This window comes from Alexandromys fortis, unplaced genomic scaffold (assembly GCF_014885135.2).
Source record: "Alexandromys fortis isolate MF-2015 unplaced genomic scaffold, M_Fortis_MF-2015_v1.1 scaffold_72, whole genome shotgun sequence".
Lineage (NCBI taxonomy): Eukaryota > Metazoa > Chordata > Mammalia > Rodentia > Cricetidae > Alexandromys > Alexandromys fortis.
The window spans coordinates 2,853,166-2,873,181 of NW_026067969.1; the positions used below are offsets into that span (position 1 = coordinate 2,853,166).

The following is a 20,016-nucleotide window of genomic DNA, read 5'->3' on the forward strand; positions in this document are numbered from 1 at the left end:
GAGGGAGGGAGGGAGGGAACTCAGCAGTTAAGAGCACTTGCTGCTCTCGCAAAGGACCTGCGTTTAAAACAAAACAAAACAAGACCGGGGATGCTCTGGCCTTGCCCTGGCCTGAGTAGCCTTGAAAGTAGGCCCCAAAGACCACACAGCCTGTGATTCTGTGGATACAAAATACTCAGAACACTAAACAGGACACGGGTGACAAGGGGCTGGGGACGCTTGCTTCCTAGGCATGAACTGCCCTCTGGGGGATTAAAACCATTTTGGAACTAGCATAGTTGCACAATGCTGCAAATGAAGCAAATGCTACCAAACTGAACTTTATTATTATTTTTTTATTTGCATTGGCGTTTTGCCTGCATGTATGTGTGAGGGTGTCAGATATTGGAGTTACAGACAGTTGTTAGCTGACATGTGGATGCTGGGAATCGAACCTGGGTCCTCTGGAAGAGCAATCAGTGTTCTTAACTACTGAGTCATCTCTCTAGTCCCTTTTGTTTGTTGTTTGTCAGGTTTTTTTTTTTTGCGGGGGGTGTTGCTTTTGTTTTTTCAACACAGGATGCCTCTGTAGGATGGTCCTGGCTGTCACTGAGATCCATCTGCCTCTGCCTCCCAAATGTTGGGATTAAAGGTGTGTGCCACTACCATCCAGCTGCTTTTCAGCTTTTTGAGACAGGGTTTTTCTGTGTGTAGCCCTGGCTGTTCTGGTTCTCACTCTGGAGAACAGACTGGCCTTGAACTCAGAGATCCACTTGTCTCTGCCTCCTGGGTGCTGGATTAAAGGTGTGCACCACCACCACCTAACCAAACTGTACTTTAAAATGACCATACTACCCAGCTGAGCTAGCACACACCTGGAATCCCAGCACTGGGAAAGCAGAGGCATGGAAATCAGGAGTTCAAAGTCATCTTCAGCTATAAAGTGAGTTCAAGGCCAGCCTATGCTACACAAGGCCCTGTGTCTGAAACAAGGTCATCTTATGTTGTGTGAATTTTACCTCAGTATTTAAAAGCCAAAGAGAAGCAGTGTGGTGGGGCTGGTCTGGGACAGTATTCCAGAACTGGAAGCCGGGTCTGCTCCAAGGAGCAATCTTCTAAGGGAGAAACGAGTTCACCCCACAGGCCCTGAGGATCTGCCCCAGAGGTGGCCTTCTGTGAGCCCTGGCTGCAGTAACAAGTCACCCCAATCTGAAGGGCGTAAAAGAACAGTTTACCACCCCCTGGCTCAGGAGGCCACAATCCAAAACAAGTCTTCAGGAGCATCTTTATGTCCTGTCAGGAGGCTCCAGAAGAGACTTGGTCCTTTCCTTGCCTTTCTGGCTGCTAGCTTTGATTATATCCTAGCCAGACATTTCATCCCAACCTCTGTATCTGAACCTTGCCTCCCTGGATCCATCTTACCAAAAACATTCATTACACCTGCAAAAAAATCACACCTGTAGGGACCTATTTCCCTGACACACCTACAAAGTGTGTGCCCAAAGATTAGGAGGGTGGTGAATCTTGGGTGGGGGACACCATTCAGCCTCTCTTAATGAGCTGTAGCCTGTGGGTATCATCAGCCTGTGGGTACCAGGAGCTATACAACATACAGACTTTATAGACTTACAGCAACCCCAAGGAGTAATGAATGACACAACTAAGCATATCTTTTCCTGACATCACTAGCTGTGGGAGCATCCTTTCTGGACCTTGGTAACATGTCCTTCCTCCTAGCCATTCTGACCTCAAGTTAGGACAACCCCAGGCTTCGGGTGTGTTCTGACCAGGACAAAGACTCTTCTACTCCACACTCCTCAGCCGCTTTGCCCCCTCCCTCCTCTACCCCATGTCTGAGTGCCCCACTAAGCAGGGTGAGACTCAAATTAAGTCTCTAATTCACTGCCTATGAGAAGTGTAATTGAAGCTTTTACAGAAAATCAACTTATTATACAAAGTGAAAAGGATTCTTCTTTAAACAGCGTGCTGGGCTCCCATCCAGCCATGAGGAATCCAGGGACAGTCCTGGGGCAGTGGGCTTGGTGTGTGGGATTTAAAACAGGAAAAGTGTTCGGCTAAACAAAACCTTCTGTTACTTATTAACACCGGGAAGCATTTTCAGGCGAAGAGACTGGCAGTTGCTGTGGGAAGTGCAGGCGGCGTCCTTGGAAAATGCAAGTCTCTGGGACAATCTCAATCCGTGTGGAAGAAGAGACAGCACTCAGACACAGCAAGCTCAGCAGGGGCCTGGTCACCTGGCCTCACACAGGAGCAGGGGCACGGAATGCTACGCACCATTTTCTCTAGAATGATCCAGCATGAGTCAGTCCAAGAAGGAGAGACAAGCATTGAGAAGGCAGGGCAGAGTCTAGCTGTGAGGTTCAGAGGGAGGCTGTGGGAGAGCCAGGGGAGGCTAGGACTGATCAAAGGACCACCCTCCATCATCCAAAAGGTTCTGGCCTCATTAAGAAACAAAACTATTAAGGTGAGCATCCAAACTGCCTAGGCTCCCACAAAGCCAGTACATGCAGTAGGATCAAAAACCCATTGCCATTGTTCTTGAGTTCTCAGTAGTCCTCATTGTCCGCTATGTTCAGCGAGTCCGGTTTTATCCCATGCTTTTTCAGACCCAGGCCAGCAGGCCTTGGTGAGTTCCCGATAGAACATTCCCATTGTCTCAGTGTGTGGGTACACCCCTCGCGGTCCTGAGTTCCTTGCTTATGCTCTCTATACCTGGATGGAGGTGGGTGGTCCTTGGACTTCCTACAGGGCAAGGAACCCTGATTGCTCTTTGGGCTGATGAGGGAGGGGGACTTGGTGGGGGGGAGGGGGGAAATGGGAGGCGGTGGCGGGGAGGAGGCAGAAATCTTTAATAAATAAAAAAAGAAAAGAAACTGAAAAAAAAAAGAAACAAAACTATTACATTTATTTAGGGGGAGATCAGAGGACATCTTGCAGAAGTCTGTTCTCCCCTTCTACCTTTTGAGTCCTGGGATTGAATTCAGGTCCTCAAGTTTGGTGGCAAGTGCCTTTACCCACTGAACCACCTTGCCGGCCCTCCTCCCTCATTTTTTGGCCTCCCACCTGTCCCTATACTCTATTCAGTAAAAGGGTGATTCAGTATACTTGGTGAAACAAACTTGTGCTCCAAAAGAAGGCTTGGCTCCTACTAGCTCCAGAGGTGACTTCTCACCCATCAATCCTTAGTCTGGTAAAGTCCCCTGGCACACTCATTGAAGCCTGCAGGTTTTAGGGTGGGGCTTTAGGCCACACGGTATCAGTAGAGTAGCGAGGACTAGGATTAAGTGGCTGAAGTGTCCCCATGACCGACTACCGCGGCAGACCCATCAGCCTGGTGGGCTCCCAAGGGGCCATGCTCCAGCCTGGTATCACAGTGAGCAGCTGACTCTGCTAACAGAGGAGCCCATGGTCACTCTCTCCTAGACACTGGCCAGCCTCCCTGCACCCTCCTCCCTCATCTGCTAACACAGCTCCTTGACTGTGGCTCCTAGGCTGTGGCTATGAACTCAAACTTTCCTGCATCCCGCGAGGCCCCTGCTCAATCATGGAAGCAGAGGGATGCTTCCACGCTAACTAGGGAGAGCACAACCCTTGAGCAGTTCTCCACAGTCTGAGCTACTCTGTAAACCACCACCAGGGTCTCACTGCCAAGAACAAAACCCCAGGAAAAGGCCATCCGCACTGTCCATGGGGCACCTCGGTCTCGAAGGGCAGGGAATGGCAGCTGGATCACACTTGGCTGACAGCAGGCCACAGCAGCTGGCCTCCCTCCAGTTTGGGGCTACTATAATAAGATGGGGGGGGGGACACACTTAGGATTCTGCACAGGGTACGAACGCTGGCTGGAATCTGTTGAGAGAATGTCACTTTTGTCTGTGGATACACAATGCAGAGTGTGTTGAGCCAGGTGGGACGCACAGCTGTGACGAGGACCATCACAGTGACGGGTCAGCACGGCAAAGAACTCACAACTGCTCAGTTGCCAAAGCAAATAGCTGCAAACCATGTGTCACTGTGTCCAGAAATGGCACTTTTTTAACTGGACGTCTTTAAGTGGAGCCTCTTAAGGACTTTACAGCAGGGCGGGGCCAGGCGCTCTGCAGGTGTGCACTGCTGTGTAAAGACCAGTGTGCTGAGGGGACGCCACTTGTTATTACTGTTTGGCTTTTACTTAAAGGTTTTTTTTGGAGGGTGCTATTATTTATTATAACCAATGGGAGCCCCCAACACGTGCAGATGGCCATGTCTGCTTTCCATCAGAGGACAGGTGCACTATCCTTGTGTAAGTAGCAACATTGTCACTAGAGACATGGATCCAGCCATCCTCCCGCACGTGGTAGGGGCTGACTGAACCTCCAGAGTAGGCATCTCTGTGGGTGGCTTGGTAGATGGCTCGGTGGGCCAGATTATAAGCCTGCTCCACTTCTAGGTCATAGGAGTAGCCTGGATCCATGACCCCATAAGCACACATGGAGCCCGAATCCAATGAGAAGGCAGTTCCAGAGATCTGGTTCCCCTCACTGTCTACATAGTAGAGGCTGTGGCTTCCCTTATCCCAACCACAGATCATGGCGCCCATGGACAGCCCCATACCTTCATACTAATACACCATGTTGCAAGAAATTTGAAGGCTGCTGTGACAGAGATGCGTCCCTTATTTCAAAGCTCACAGATTCTACATTGCTGAGCCAACAGCTGCTCCCAGAAGCTGCAATCAACTGCACCCCCAGCCATGGTGCCCAGACGGTAAGGGTTGATCTCTATCACTTTCTCCACTGTCTGGGAGGCAATGTAAGCGCCTGCTGTGGCCTGGGAATCAGCTGCAACAATGACTCCACGGTGAAACTTGAAGGCCAGGGTGGTGGTTCCATGAGGCATTTCAATTCTCGGCTCCTCTGGGACAACCCAGCTGGGTGCAGTCAGGCTTAGCCCATCACCAGGACTCTCCGGACCCAGGTCCAGCAGATCTGCATGACCTTTGAGTCCAAAAACCCCAAGCTGGTTGCCAGCATGGGCTGCTGTAACAAGCTGGCCAGCGCCCATCTCTAGTAAGCTACTTAAAGTTTGTTTTTGTTGTTGCTGTCACTTTTGATAGAAGTCGCACAATGTAACCCAGGCTAGCCTTGATGTAGCCTAGGCTGGCCTTAACTCTTAAACCTGCCTTAAGCTTCAAGTAGAGTATATACCGTAATCTCATCAGCCCTCAGCCATTTGCTGCTATAACCGTAGAAGCACTGCAAAGAAAACATTTTAAAACAGCCTGTCTTCCGGCTAACAAAAAGAAAAAGACTTTGATGCAAAGGAGCTTCCAAGTCCTGAAGAAGCCACGCAACAAAGGTCTCATGGACGCACTGACATGACACCTGAGCTATGAACCAACAGCTACACCCCAACCAAGGGACATTGTGCTACCCCAGGGCCCGGCGTGTGTATACAGACATGTACAGTCAAAGCAGAGTACACCAACGCAATACCCACAGGATGTCACTTGTACCCAGGGTGGCTGCATGCTCAGCTCTCAGGAGGGGGGCCATTCCATTACCCCGTCACTGGCCTGTATCATCAGGGAGCCTTCAGATATAGCAGGAAAGGAGAGCTCGTGGATGTCCCCAGGTGACCTAAGACCTATCTCCCTGACCTGTACCATCAGAAGTCAAAACCTGCAATGACCAGGTCTCAGCTGCACCACCCAGCCCTCCCCCTGCACCCCACCCATGAATCAGAGATAGAGCTGCTGGCCTCAGAAGCATCAGCAGCGAAAGTGTTGTCCATGCAGTTCATCGGAACGTGACAGCCTATAGGGGTTACTGGAGTCCTAAGGCTTGTGGGTAGAGAAGCGCTCTGCACTCCGGACCCATCCCTGTAAACTTACACCAGCTCCAGCACTCAAACCAGGACCCTGATCCAGAGCTGGAGAGGTGCATTCAGGTAGGCAATGATCTGTGGAGGGTTAATTTGCTGATCTTATTACCTAAATCGAAAGCGATTTTGCAGCTGTCAGTAACACGCTTGCAAGATTTCCCTGGTGTGAACCCAGAGGCCCCCCCTTCCACACAACCTTGACCGCTGACAATACGCAGCCAGAGTGCGCTGTGAAAGCGCCTGGTTCAGGAAGAGGATGTCTATACAACTCCAGTACGCGTTGATCGCATCAAGATGAAAGGGCCTGCCCTCCCGGCGTCACTGTGGAACTCACCTGATCCCTTTGTTCTGCGCGATGCTGTGCAGAGAGAGTCGGGACACGGCAGAGATGACCTGGGGAAGAGAAGAGAGAGTTCTGTAACATCAGCCCACCAGGAAGTCATCGCAAACAGCACCAAGCGTTCTGCAAGCGTGGAAACTGTTAACTAACAGCACCTCGTAAGAACGACACAGAGCTTTCCGGGCTCAGCACCTGTGCGGTGTTTACTCCATGAAATCTGTCATTTGGCCACGTTAATATTTGATGAGAGCTGCCGTGCTCATGGTAGGGTGCCTCAGGGAGGAATGGGTTCCCATTCATGTGACTGTGCTCCTTCACCAACCCCTGGTCAGCTACGAACCCACAAACTGCTTTTTTTTTTTAGCATGGGGAAGAAATGCTTCACTGGGGTTGCTGTGGTCTGTCTTAACTGAGGTCACACCTACAAAAGGCTCATCCAGTGCTGCTATACTAAAGGGTCTATATGGCTAGTGGCAGCCCATGTCCACAGTAAAGACAAACCTATCTTGGAGATGGAGAAACGGAGGTCCAGCAACTGACCATAACCACACCATAGCTGTGGCGCCACACGGACACAAACATCCATGCATAGTGCTTGCTGCAAGCCCCAGTCCCATGCCTGACATCTCAACAGACACCGGCTCCCAAAGGTCCAGGTACTGAGCCACATGGATTCCCCAGGCTGACAGATTCCTCAAAACCTAAGGCAAGCAGCAATGGGTATTCCTCAGCCCAAGCAACCCAGTCCAGCCCTAATCAGCCAGGAGCTTTGGACAGGTAGCTCTCCCAACCTCAATGCCTCTGTTAGTTCACAGAGCTTCATCGGGACTCACGGAAAGCAAGCACGGGGAGGTGAGACGGGCCACAGTTGGAGACTCCATGGATCAATACTAAGAAACTAAGGGAAGGGAGAAGGAAACGGCTGGCCCAGGAATAAAGAGTGTGACATAAAAAGGGACAGAAGGAGAAGCTGTTCACAGTTTATCAACAGAACGGGCGGGAGCCAAGCATGCGTGATAGCAGGCACCAGGCACAAACCTGAACCTTGAGACTACCACACGTGTCAGCCAAGTTCGTGTGTCCATGAAGGCTCCTATGTATCCTAGGGGTGTAAATGACCACAACCGTGTTATGTATATTACTTACATTTTCGTATGTGCCTGCATGTGTGTGCTACAAGCTCTCGAGTGTGCTTTATGCGCATGCCTGTGTGCACATGTGCACTTGGGGTGGGGAAGAGAATCGGGAAAAGGGTCTTGGGAGCCACGGCTCACTCTGCAGAACACCAGGCCCTGGCTGTCCTGGGAAACTGAGCTCAGAGGGTGTCACACATGCTACCCCATTGGATTCCCAGCCTCACCATCTCACTGCGCACAGTTAGTAAGCAGGAAAAGAGAGATGTGCTCACTTACACAAAGACCCCTGCAGGAACGCACTCCCCGGGGTTCCTTTAGGCTGTTCCACACTCAGCAGCAATTTTCAAAGGAAAAACACCACAGCAAAGGCCTTTTCTATGCACAGTGGGTGGTGGGCTCCGTCCACAGCTGAGTGTATGTCTGGGCCTCCTGTCAGTGTCTATATTTCAGGGGCTGACACTCGGGGAAGTTATGATGGGGAATAACTGGGGTCCTCTGTGTTTGCTCAGACAAGTCTCAAAGGCTGATATGCAGCTGGCCCAGTCGTGGCCCCCACCAGCCGGCTCTACAAGGGGCCTTTTACAAATAACAAGCAAAACGGCTTTTGTTATTAGTTTTGGCTTTAAAAGGCTCTAAATATTTAGGGGGAATAAAACTTAAGGCAAAGCCAGGCAGTGGTGGTGCACACCTTTAATCTCAGCACTAGGGAGGCAGAGGCAGGTGGATCTCTGTGAGTTCAAGGCCATCATGGTCTACAGAGTGAGTTCCAGGACAGGTTCCAAAGCTACACAGAGAAACCTGGTCTCAGAAAACGAAAACAAACAAACCAAAAAAAAAAAAAAAAAAAAAAAAACAACACTTAGGCTGGCCAATGGCACACTCACTGCCCTTCTCATGCCTTGCTGTGGGACAATGGTCTTGTACCCTGTAAAGAGTTTGTTACTTGTATTTTAACAAAACGCTGATTGGCCAGTAGCCAGGCAGGAAGTGTAGGCAGGACTACCAGAAAAGGACTGACAAGAGGAAAGGCTGAGTCTGCAGTTGTAACCCAGATGCAGAGAAAGCAAGATGAGAATGCCTCACTGAAAAAAGGTACCAAGCCACGTGGCTAACAAAGACAAGAATAATGGGCTAATTTAAGATGTAAGAATTAATTAGTAAGAAGCCTGAGCCAATAGGCCAACCAGTTTATGATTAATGTAGACCTCTGTGTGTTTCTTTGGGACTGTACGGCTGCAGGCCCAGGCGGGACAGAAACTTTCTGTCCACAACGCCTTCCGAGGCAGGTATTGCTAACCAATTGATATACACTTTCCTATGAGCCAACAGAGGCAAGGCAACGTTAGCAGACTCCTAAGATAGCACCAACCATCAGTCAGCCACAGTACAGAAAACCACACCTGTTTGCCAGCCCAGACTCAACAGCCAAGGCCTCATTCCCACAAGTGGAGACCATGACCGCCTACAGGCAGACAGACACAGGTCTTCCACATCCATGTGTACCCTGACAGAAGACAGGTATTGCTCCTGCAGCTGCTCTAAGCCTGGCCCTGGGTTTACATATCTTACTGTAAGACCAAAGTCACCATTAACAGATTGGAGAGGACTTGGAGACACGGCAGGAGGCAGGGCAGACAGCTCCTTCCATTGCTTAAACATGACCAACTATGTTGGGGTAATTCCCTCCATCCTAATGTGCTATGTGCCCACCATGTGGCATCTGTGTAGGGAGGGGAAACTGACTCATGACCCCAGGCAGTGTCCTCAGAGACATATACAGGACCCCAAGAGACCTATGGTTACATGGGGCTGGGGGCTTCATGTGGAGCTTGATGAAGGGTAAGAGCAGAGCCAGCTCTTGCCACACAGGAAAAGCATCCAGTACCTCCCACCCCCACCGTGCTACTCCATGTGGCTTCCAGCTCTGAGATTAGACAGCCAGGTGTCCCCAGGGCTAACACTCTCGGCTGACCATCAAAAGCCTCCCTGCCAGGGACCCTGGGGACTTCTGAGCACGAAAATGTCAAATGATGACATTTTCCCAACTTTCATTTCCGCCTCCCAGCTGCGTCCCTGATAACAAACGGAGACACCCACCACTCCTCCCCGTTCTCCTCAGACAGCCGGCTCCATCCTTGGGGCTTTCACTAGCCCACCTCAGAACTCAAGCCTAGCTAGTGGTGTGTGCTGGGGGCAAACAGGGAGCAGGAAGGAGAGGTCAAGTCCCGTGAGAACAGCCATGCTACAGAAACAACTGCACAGCTAACCCCCAGACACTGGGCTCGCTGGGCTGTTCATTGATACCCAAACACACGCAGTGGGCACTAAAGGAAGGGGTGAGCAGTCTAGAGGATGCAGTGACAGGCAGGGTCTGGATCCTAGATGCAAATCTTGGCTCCACCCTACACACAGGTGCTCTAAGTCCAAACGTTCAGATACTAGCAGCCTGCCAGACCCCACACACACGACAGAAGGCAGACCCCCATCCCATCCTAGCCCACCCACCCAACTGTGTCTGCAGTCCAAGGATCTACATTTATAGCTGAGGTTCTATGTGGTGGGAATGTGTGCATGTCTCTAGAGAACAGGTGACGTTGATCCCACTACAAACTGGGTCAAAGTCAGAGAAAGGGCCAGAACACACATCCAGACTGTCCACCTCGAGGGCACCTTGCAGGGACAGAGCACCCAAAAGAATGCCCACAGATCAGTACCTTCCAGCTGGACAGCAAAACAGAATGAGCAGGAAAGGACCCGAGGAACAGAGAGGGGCTCTCGAGGCAGCCCTGGATCAACGGGAGAGCTATCTCCAGAGGAGGCCTCAGCAAGTCTGCTTTTCCCTTCTACCAAGCAATAAATGACATCTGTCCTGTGAGCCCCGAGCAACCTAAGAACCAGCAATCAGACTTGGAGTTTTAGGTTTAAAAATCTTGCCCAGGCCAAAGTACCAGGCAGGCAGCAGGCAGATGACAAAATTACCTCAATAATAAAATTACCATTCTGCCCATAAGTGACAGAACTGTCCCTACTCCAGCCATAGGAAGCAGGCCCTGCCCCTGTCGCCAGTCTGGGCATTCTGGTCCTGGCAGGTGCAGGGTCCTACCAAAGGGCTGTGGCCACAGCAAAGTAGACGCAGCAGAGGTGCAGTGTGCTCGTCCTGAAGCCAGAGCCCTACTTTTCTCAGCACAGAACTCACGGCCAATGCCTGAGAGGATCCTGGGGGCTATGTAGCTCTGAACACCAGCCCCAAACCAGTGAGGATTGCCCTGAGAACATTCTAGAAAGGTAGACGTCACCTCCCAGTACCTTCCCAAAAGGTCAACATACCCCAAAAAGGGTTAGTATGAGACCCAGTTGCTTGGACAGCTGGAGCAATGCAGAGAGGGTGGAGCAGGGCAGTCGGTGGGGGGCCTGACCTGAATCCTAGTTCCAAAGGGGCTATAAAACTTAGGGCTTTTCTCTAAAGATGAATGTGTTTCTCCCTTGTTTGAGCAGTGATCTGGGCCCAGAAGTGTCCCCTGCAGCAGTTTCTAAGTGTTGGGAAATTTGTCAGCAACCTAATTACACAACCCGAAGACTCCAGGGAAATAGAGCAGACTGCATTCCCAGCCAGGGATTCCTAGCCCCTCAGGAAATGATACTGCAAGGGGGACCACTCGAGCAGAACGTACTTGGAAATACACAGTGCACGCGAAAGTAACAGTTTCGGAACACACAGGACAAGGTAGACAAGTCGGGCTGAAGAAATATCTCAGCAGTTAAGAACACTGCTGCTCTTCCCAATGAAGGCAAAACACTCATTCACACACACACACACACACACACACATATACACACACACACACATAAGATGCACGCTCATTGGAAGAGCTGACAGACACCTCACAACATACCAGCAGCCACTACCACTGGAGAGAGGAGTCCTGTCTGTCCTCAATTGACTCTACCAGCATCCACCCACACCCCACATCCCACATCTTAAAGATGTAAGCTCTACACAAGCTTCCCTTGAGTGAGTGAGTGAGTGAGTGAGTGAGTGAGTGAGTGAGTGAGTGAAAGGATGGACGGGTGGGTGGGTGGAGAGACAATGGGTAGTGGATAGAAATTCACAGATGATGGATGGATGAGTGGGTGGTGGATAGATGAGTGGACAGAAAGATGGACGGTGGGTAAATGGATAGATGCATATGTGGATGAATACATGGATACGAGTTAGTTTTATGGATGGATGGTTGGGCAGATGGACTGACAGATAAGTGACTAGGCAAGTGGGTAGATGGATGGGTGATTAGATGGATGAAAAGGTAGATGAGTGAGCAGTGGGTAGACTACATGGATGGGTAGGTACTGGATGGATGGATTACATGGATGGATGGACAGATGAGTAAATGGATGATGGATGGGCAGGTAGTAGATGGATGGATGGATGGATGGATGGATGGATGGATGGATTGACGGACGGACAGATGAGTAAATGGATGATGGAGGAGGTGGAAGAGATTAGCAAAGAGTTCTGCTGTCTTAGGTTTTCTTCTGTTGCTGTGATAAAATGCCCTGATAAAAGTCACTTAAAGGAGAAAGGGATTATTTTGGCTCACAATTTAAGTCCATCGCATTGAGAAGCCAAGGCAGCGGGTGCTTGAAGCGACCGGTCACATGGCACGACATTCAGGAAGCACAGCACGAGTGCCAGCGTTCAGTCACTTTCTCTCCTCTCAGAGATGTTTGAACCCACATTAAATGGGACTTACTAAGTCAGCTAACTTAATCAAGGCAGTTCCTCGTATGCATGCCCAGAGGCTACTTAATCCCTCACAAGTGTGCCTGGAGGCTTATTTCCTTGGTGAGCCCAGATCCTATCTAGTTAGCAATTAACACTAAGCATCGCATCTACTAAAAACCTAAAAATGACCAAGTCCCTCCTTCTTAATTTTGAGAACAACCACTCACTTCGTGCTGAGCAGTAGGATTAGCACACTGTATTTAGATAATGAGAACTGGAAAGAACAAGAACATAGCCCCAGGTCGACCTGGACCACACTGTGCAGTCCTAGCCTGTGTGTCTACGGCTGTACCTCACCAGCTGCTGGTAACAAAAGCCTTTCCTTGTCCCAGTTGGACACTCCCCAGCCTTGCCTGTGGTTACTGAGGCCTACACAGCAGACAGAAGTAGACATAAAAGATTTACCTGCAGGCTACCTTGTGATACCTCCTCGTACCCAGGGTGACCTCAAAAAGTTAAAAGTAGCAGAGTCACATTCACCATGGGCCTGGATTCCTGCAGTAGTAGGATGTAGAGCAGTCACATCCCCTCTGTCAGGTTCTGCCCACCCACAGTCCTCTGTAATGCCCAGCTACCTCCTAAGGAAGCTGCCACAGTCCAGAACTACCTGTCACAGCAGCCAGGGCTGACACATTCACACAGAGCCTCCATCTCCCACTATAGCTTCAACTGTGACTCTTCACTAGCCACTCCTCCAGCCAGCACAGTAAGCACAATCCATCCAATCAGGCAGAAGCAATTAGAACAGCACCGCGCTGCCCTCAGAAGGACACACGAGCCGGCCAAGGTCTCTGGCTCGTCTGAGCCCAGGCTGGAGACAGTGTACAAGGGCTGGGGAATGTGCCATCTGCCAGCCCTGCTTGCTCGGGGAGGCTATGTGATCAGAAGAGTTTCCAACTCTCTGCCGTCATTAAGGATCAATAAGTAGGGAGCACTCAGACCGAGCCTGAGCGGCAAACTCCTTATCAGCCACTACCACTCATCTGAATGCACACGTGGGGAGAGTCAAATGGCATGATTATGAAACTCATTTGAATATGTTGCCCCGGAAACTCACCTATCTGCCGTGGAAATCTGCAGCCCACACTGCTGCATATTCACGGGCAAATCACTATAAATTGCTTTCCGAGCCCAGTCCGCATACCCATCCTACTTCCCCCTTTTTCTAAATATCAAAAGGAAGGTCAGGAAAAACTTGGCGGTGCCGTCTTTGGAATGACAATCGGCCAGCGAGAAGTGATTAATTATGAAACGTGTATAATCAGAGCTTTGCAGTCAGGCTCCCACCAGAATGAGGTTGGAAAAACAAAAGCAAACAGAGACACGGCCATTTCTCATCCACAGCATTTTGTTGTGGGATGTCATGGTGCCCAACACTGGTGTGTTTCTTCAGGGGAGGCAGCAGCTTGGGGAAGACAGGGTGAGCGAGTCTATGGGCCCCACAGCAGCTTAGTGGTACAATGAAAAATGTCACTAACTCAAGATAAGGAGGGGTGGCAACTTTAGAATAGAGAGGAGCTGGGCAGATGGATGGATAGATGGAAGGAAGGAAGGAAGGAAGGAAGGAAGGAAGGAAGGAAGGAAGGAAGGAAGGAAGGGTGGATGGGTGGGTGGGTGGGTGGGTGGGTGGATGGGGAAAGGGGACTCAGAGATCCTTTTACCAGGCCCTCCTAATAAAGGAAAAGAAGATAAAACTTTTGAATGCAGCTTCGGCCTACAAGCCCAAATTGGCTAACTCATCCTTGATGATTTCCTTCTATCTACACACATACACACAATGCCTATTTTGTCATTTTTTGCCCTATTTTGCACTGAGAAAAGCAGGAGCCAAAGAAACGATGGGACTTCACCTTGTGAAGGCCTTGTGGCTGTGGAGACCTGAGTGTGGCTGTGGCTCAAAGCCCAGGTCCTAAGCATGCAGGAGCCTGAGGGCAGATGCAGATATCCACTGGGAAGTGGAGAAGGGCCCTAACCTGAACACTCAGCTGGCTGCAGTGTGGGAGGAGGCATGCTCCCCTTCTAGTATCTGCCCCGCCCCTAATTAGGAACAAAAAGCTGCAGCTCCAGCGAGGAAGGTCTTCCCGATCACATCTCCTGCTTGGTGCAGAAAGCCCAAAGGCAGGGATGAGCTGCTCACAGAGGTGGTTGACCAGAAGACCCAAGGGATGTCAGCTGTGACAACGACACCACCCACAACTGTGGGATTTGGGTGGTGAGCTGGCCAAGCATGGTTTAGGCCTCATACCCAGAGAAGCCCTGACAAGGGGCAGGAGGCTGGGCCTGAAGACCAGCAACCTCTGCTTCTTCCCTGTATTCTCAGCTCCTGTAGCACAGCTTCCTGGTGTCTCCATGGCTGCAATGGGTGGGAGCACAGAGTATAACTTACCCTCCTCTCCGACGGGAGGTGGGCAAGATGGGATAGAGTTAGCCACAATCCTCACTACATCCCACCCTCCTTGTCCCGCTGCCATCGGCCAACCAGGGCATTATGTGAAAGGGATCTGTCCTCAGATGGATGGGGACAGAGCGGAGGAACAAGTCTGGCTAGGAGACCGCAGAAATAATCACAGCATTCATCTTAGGAACCAGGACTTGGTGGGAGCGGGGGAGACTTATCTGCCCTCCTGGATGATAGAAAAAAGCTGGGCACTGACTAGGCACATACCTCTCTGGGCAACTACTCCCAATGGAGAGATTCCAAAGGCCTCTGCTAGAGAGAGACAGTGGCTCAGATGGAAGCACATGAAAGATGCATAATCACATTAATACTCATTAAGTGCCTACTAATTGTCAAGCATATTATAGAAATTATTTTAATTAATTTCAGACTGTGACTAAAACTGGCTCAGAAATATAAACCAGGAGAAATGTAAGACCTGGGCTCAGGGCCTGCCATTGACTGCCTGTACCACATCCCACTGAATATGTCCCTATCTGTTACACCAGAGATGACAGATCATGACACACACATTGTATTACCCCCTGGCTATGCCCAGGCAGGCATTACTAATCAATCCTGGTACTCATTCCTACTAAATCTGGGCTGCCTACATAATACAACCTTTGTACAGTACTCCCAGCAGCCTTTGCTATCAGATGTGTAGTATACAACAAAGAAACTGCCTACTTGGGGAACTCCTGGACAGAACAGCTGCAGGGTTCCCCTGAGCACTGACCAGATTCACAAAGCCCTTTTGAGTCAAGGATCTGAGACATCACCAGACAGGGCTGGGTTGTGACTATCCCAACCAGAACAGTGCAGCAAAATCCTCAGAGGAGGGAGCTTGGCCACCATCTGGTCCACACCCTTCAGTTAACCTAAAACCAGCGCAGGAGATGACAACAACCAAGATGCCACCCAGCAATTTCCAGGCAGAACTCAGTCTAGGATAGAGGTTCCGCCTGCAGCCTGAGGCTCCTGCCAACTCCTTTATTCTCTCAAACCCCAACGCGGCAGTTCTGCAGTGTTCCCATTTACAAAGGAGGTGCTGAGGCCCAGGGGATCCTGCCAAGAAGCCTGCATAGCTCTCTGGCAACAGGATCCCACTCTTCAACCCTTCTTGCCCAGAAGGGTCAGTTGTCCATCTGAATGTGAGGCTGGTGACAGTGGCTGATGGACAGGCGTGGTCTCCAGAAACATAGCATGGTCACCAAGCCAGGATCTGCAGCTCAAAGGAGAATGGAAAGCCCACCCAACCTCTAGCTGCTGGGCTGTGGTCAGCACACTCACTATCTAAGAACGCTAGAGCACTCATCCCCACCCAGACACATTCTACCCGCATCCCGGAGGTACCCTTCAGTGGTCACCATGATGCAGTGCCCTCTGCTCAGCTGCTGGAGGGAGCACAGACAGGTACAGTCAAACTGGACGTCACCCAAGTTCTGGTTGTAGATAGCCCATTACATCCTTCTCACAATATGATCCAAGACAGACAGATGTGAGAGCGGGTCCAGCAAGAGCAATGGTGGGAAGGTGGAGGGTTCAACGAGTTCTTTCTACTACAGTGTTACTGCGCCCTTCCTCAAGTGAGGAAGCCGAGGGTCCGAGTGGTCACCTGAACACACTGGCTATATGCTCTGATGTCGTATGAAAGCAAACACCACGCTGTCGCTCCACAGCTGTGCCCACAGCGTACGCTTCACCCCAGCTTCTAGCTCATCGAATGCCCAGCTTGCTTCACGGTGAGAGGTGATGGAGCCATTACCTGGAGGGGCTTAATGTGCCCGATGAGTAACGGGCAGGAAGATAAAGCCTACACTCTCACTACTACAGTAACTCTTGTGACACGTGTGCATGCCTCTGGAGTGACAGCTGCTCTCCGAGTGAGCTGCTTTTCCTGCCGACGAAGAAGAGAATTCAGGAAGGGAATGTTTGTGTTGGCTCCAGCCCATCAGGGGAAGACATGGCGGGAGCTTGAAGCAGCTGCTCATACTGTGTCCGCAGCAGGGAAGCAGAGAAAGATGGATGCTGGTGCTGAGCTTGATTTTTATCCAGCCCAGCATCCCAGTGGGATGCTGCCACCCTCGTCCATGGGGGATCTTTCCTGCTCAGTTCAACCTTTCTAGACAGACCCTCACAGACACACTCAGAGGTGTGGCTTCCATGGCGATTCTAAATCCACTCAAGCCTCCATGAGGGTTAACCCACACCCTCATCAACTCCACACCCTCGCTATGCCACCCTGCAGGGATGCCTGGGGAAACAGCTGGCCCTGGTACCCCAGGAGACTTCTCATCTGATATCTATTGGCCAAAGAGGTTGAGCCACCCTCTGCTCAGCAGGGGAGGGGCTCTCTGGCTCTCTCTCAGGTCCACCGGGTGCATCTTAGAGAGGCTGAAGTGATACCGGGGGCACCTTTGCCGACACCCTCAGCAAGAAAGTGGGCCTTCCACCCAGTATGACTGAGTTCCTTATAAGAAGGGGAAGCGCTGGTGACATGACAGTGATTGAGAGCTCTGGCTGCTCTTCCAGAGGACTTGGGTTCAGACCCCAGCACCCACATGATGGTTCACAACCACCTGTGACTCCAGTTCCAGGATTCAACATCCTCTTCTGGCATCCACGGGCCCTGGACACATATGCGGTACACAGACATACATGCAGGCAAACACTCATATAGAACTTTTTAAGTTTTTCCTTATTTTATATGTATGGGTATTTTGCCTCCAAGCATGTCTATGTGCCAAAGGCGTGTTGTGCCTGCAGAAGCATGTGCACCTTCCATCCCAACACCCAGGAGGCAGAGGCAGACAGACGATAGATCTCTGAGTTCAAGGCCAGCCCCATCTACAAAGTCAGTTCCAGGACAGCTAGAGCTATGCAGAGAAATTGTCTTGGGGGGGAAAAAAAGGAGGGATGGAGGGAGAAAAGAGGGAGGAAGAGAGAGAAAAAAGAGAGAGAGAGAGAGAGAGAGAGAGAGAGAGAGAGAGAGAGAGAAAACAATAGAGACTAGAAGACAGAAGAAGGCCTCGGATCCCGTGAAACTGGAGTTACAGACTGTTGTGAGCAGTCAAGTGAGGGCTGGGAATTGAACTCCAGTCCCCTGGAAGAGCAGTCAGTGCTCTCAATCACTGAGCCATTTCCCTAGCCCCCATACATTATCATTTATTTTCAGAAGGAACTGAAGGAGAAGACAGTCATAAGAAGATAATGACCAAGGCTGCTCTGGCAGAACCTCTGCAACTGGAAGGTCCATCCTCTGCCTCGGGAGGGGTAGAGACCTCCACACCCCGATTTTAGAAATCTTGACAAAATAAATTCTTTTTTTTTCTCCTTTTTTCCCCCCTGGCAGTGTAGGGTGGGGATGGACCCACGCCTTGTGCATGCTAGGCATCATGTGCCATGGAGCTATACCCTGGCCCAGGTTCTTGTTTTTCACGGCACTGACTGCAGTAGTTTGTTTCGGCCTCCAGAGCACATTAGCTTAAAGGTGAGGGCCACCAAGGCTGAGGCTCACCCTCCAGGGAGGACAAACACCTTACTCTGTCCAGCACACTGTACTGGACACCCAGGGGCCTAGGCTCCCACAGCAGAGGGCAGACAGTCATCAGGACAAAAACGCCAGAAAGGCTAGAAGGGCCCCAAAGGTGACTGAACAAAAATGGCAAAGCTCATCTGCCCAGAACATGGCTTCCCTCTGTCAGGCACCTGAGGATGACTTCCCAGGCCCCACTCCAGGACCAGACTCTGCTGGCACTCTGTGAGGGATCCTTCCCCTCCTGCCCATCTACTCCTGACACAGATGGACGCCATCATCTGCTCATCTAACACCCCCTGAGGGCTTAGAGGGAGCCCTGATGATTGATAAATGTCACTCTGCATAAAGCCAATAGCCAGCAAGCTCCACGGAAGAACGATACCGAGTCTACAGAGATGGCCTGTGGGCAACAGTGGGAAGGCACAGTTGAGCCAGCTGCAAGATGCACAGAGTCAGCTGCTGACTGGCCGTGAGGGAGACTGAAAACTGACAGGAATGTACTGAAACACTGTGTAACAAGAACAATGCTTACCAGCCGGGCTGATGGGCAGGAGCAAGCAGGGCTCAGCAGAGAGGTTCCCAAAGGGATACGCCGCATCCTTGGGCAATGAACTCCCATCTCTGAGGACTTGCAGCTAGCTGGGGCTGGCATTATATGCCCATCTAACCAGAAGACCCCAGACTCAGTTCCACTCTGACCTTTAAGCACACTCCAAGCCCTTGCCTGAGGCTCACGGGCAATTGACAACTGACTTTAGTGACTCTTGGGGTCAAAGAGAGGATTCAAAATGAGCAGTGAGATTTCAGAACATCAGCTCTAAAGCCAGCTGAGACAATCAGCCACACACACTCTGGGTCAGGCATGGGCACACATAGTCAGCAAAGCCACCCACATGGGGATCAGGGTTCCTCAATCAACCATTGACTGTGTGTAACCTGCATACTTGCCCTCCCTCCAGGCAGGAACACAAGACACCAAGCCCAATACAGAGGCCACCCAGCAAAGAAGCACTTCCTCTTACATGAATTCTCTGTGCTCAGTCCTTGGGCCCACAAACTCTGTCCAGTGACTAGAGGTCACCATTTCCCAGAAGGTCAACAGACGCTGGGCAAGGAGCCCTGTCTCTGTGCAGAACCCAGTGTTTCCCTACAAGGTCCATCAAGCTACCCACTAGAAGGATTTTCCCTATACATATGGAACCTCTGTCAGAAGCCACTAGTCACTAAGACTGGAGACACAGCCTTGTGGTGGAGCACTTGGCTAGCACGCAGAAGATCTAGTGGCTCAAACCCCAAAAATCAATGGGAAAAAAAAAGGTTGCTTTTTAAAAACATCTATAGAGGCCAGGTGGTGGTGCACACACCTTTCATGCCAGCACTCAGGAGGCAGAGGCAGGGAGATCTCTGAGTTCGAGGCCAGCCTGGTCTATAGAGTGAGTTCTAGGAAAGCTAGAGCTACACAGAGAAACCCTGTCTTGGAGGGAAAAAAATCGAAAGAGACTGGAAAGATGGCTCAGCGGTTGACAGCACTTGCTGCTCTTAGAGGGGACTGAGGTCCAAATCCCAGAATTCACATGGTCACCCACAACCAACTATAACTTCAGTCCCGGCATCCATGTTGGGCTGGTCACAACTGCCTGCAATTCTAGCGCCAGGGGCTCCAGTGCCCTCTTCTGAACTCTTGAGGTGCAAACATAAATACACAAGTAGGTGAATGTTTTAAAAGTTTTTTTAAAAACTAACAAAAAAAATCACCTGTAGCTTTCTATCTAAAGCATTTAAAGATAGTCTGCCTATTCTCTCAGCCCCACAAAAGCCTTAGGCCTCTGCTGGCCTAGTGGTGGAGAGTAGTTAGTAGGGCAAACTGCAATGCCCAGAGACACAGGTGTGATGGGCATGCCAACCCACTAGAGATAC

At 50.7% G+C, this 20,016-nt stretch overlaps 1 protein-coding gene and 1 pseudogene across 3 annotated transcripts in view; both read right to left on the bottom strand.

The window, feature by feature from the left end:
- Positions 1–20,016, bottom strand: part of Vav2 (vav guanine nucleotide exchange factor 2) — a 185,033-nt gene that overhangs the window by 87,051 nt on the left and 77,966 nt on the right. For all 3 annotated transcript variants that reach the window (XM_050154926.1, XM_050154927.1, XM_050154928.1), the window contains exon 3: positions 6,197–6,255. In XM_050154926.1, coding sequence (XP_050010883.1) covers positions 6,197–6,255 — 59 coding nt within the window. The remainder of the gene's footprint in view (positions 1–6,196; positions 6,256–20,016) is intronic.
- On the bottom strand, positions 3,263–5,263 carry LOC126509216 (proteasome subunit beta type-5-like; annotated as a pseudogene).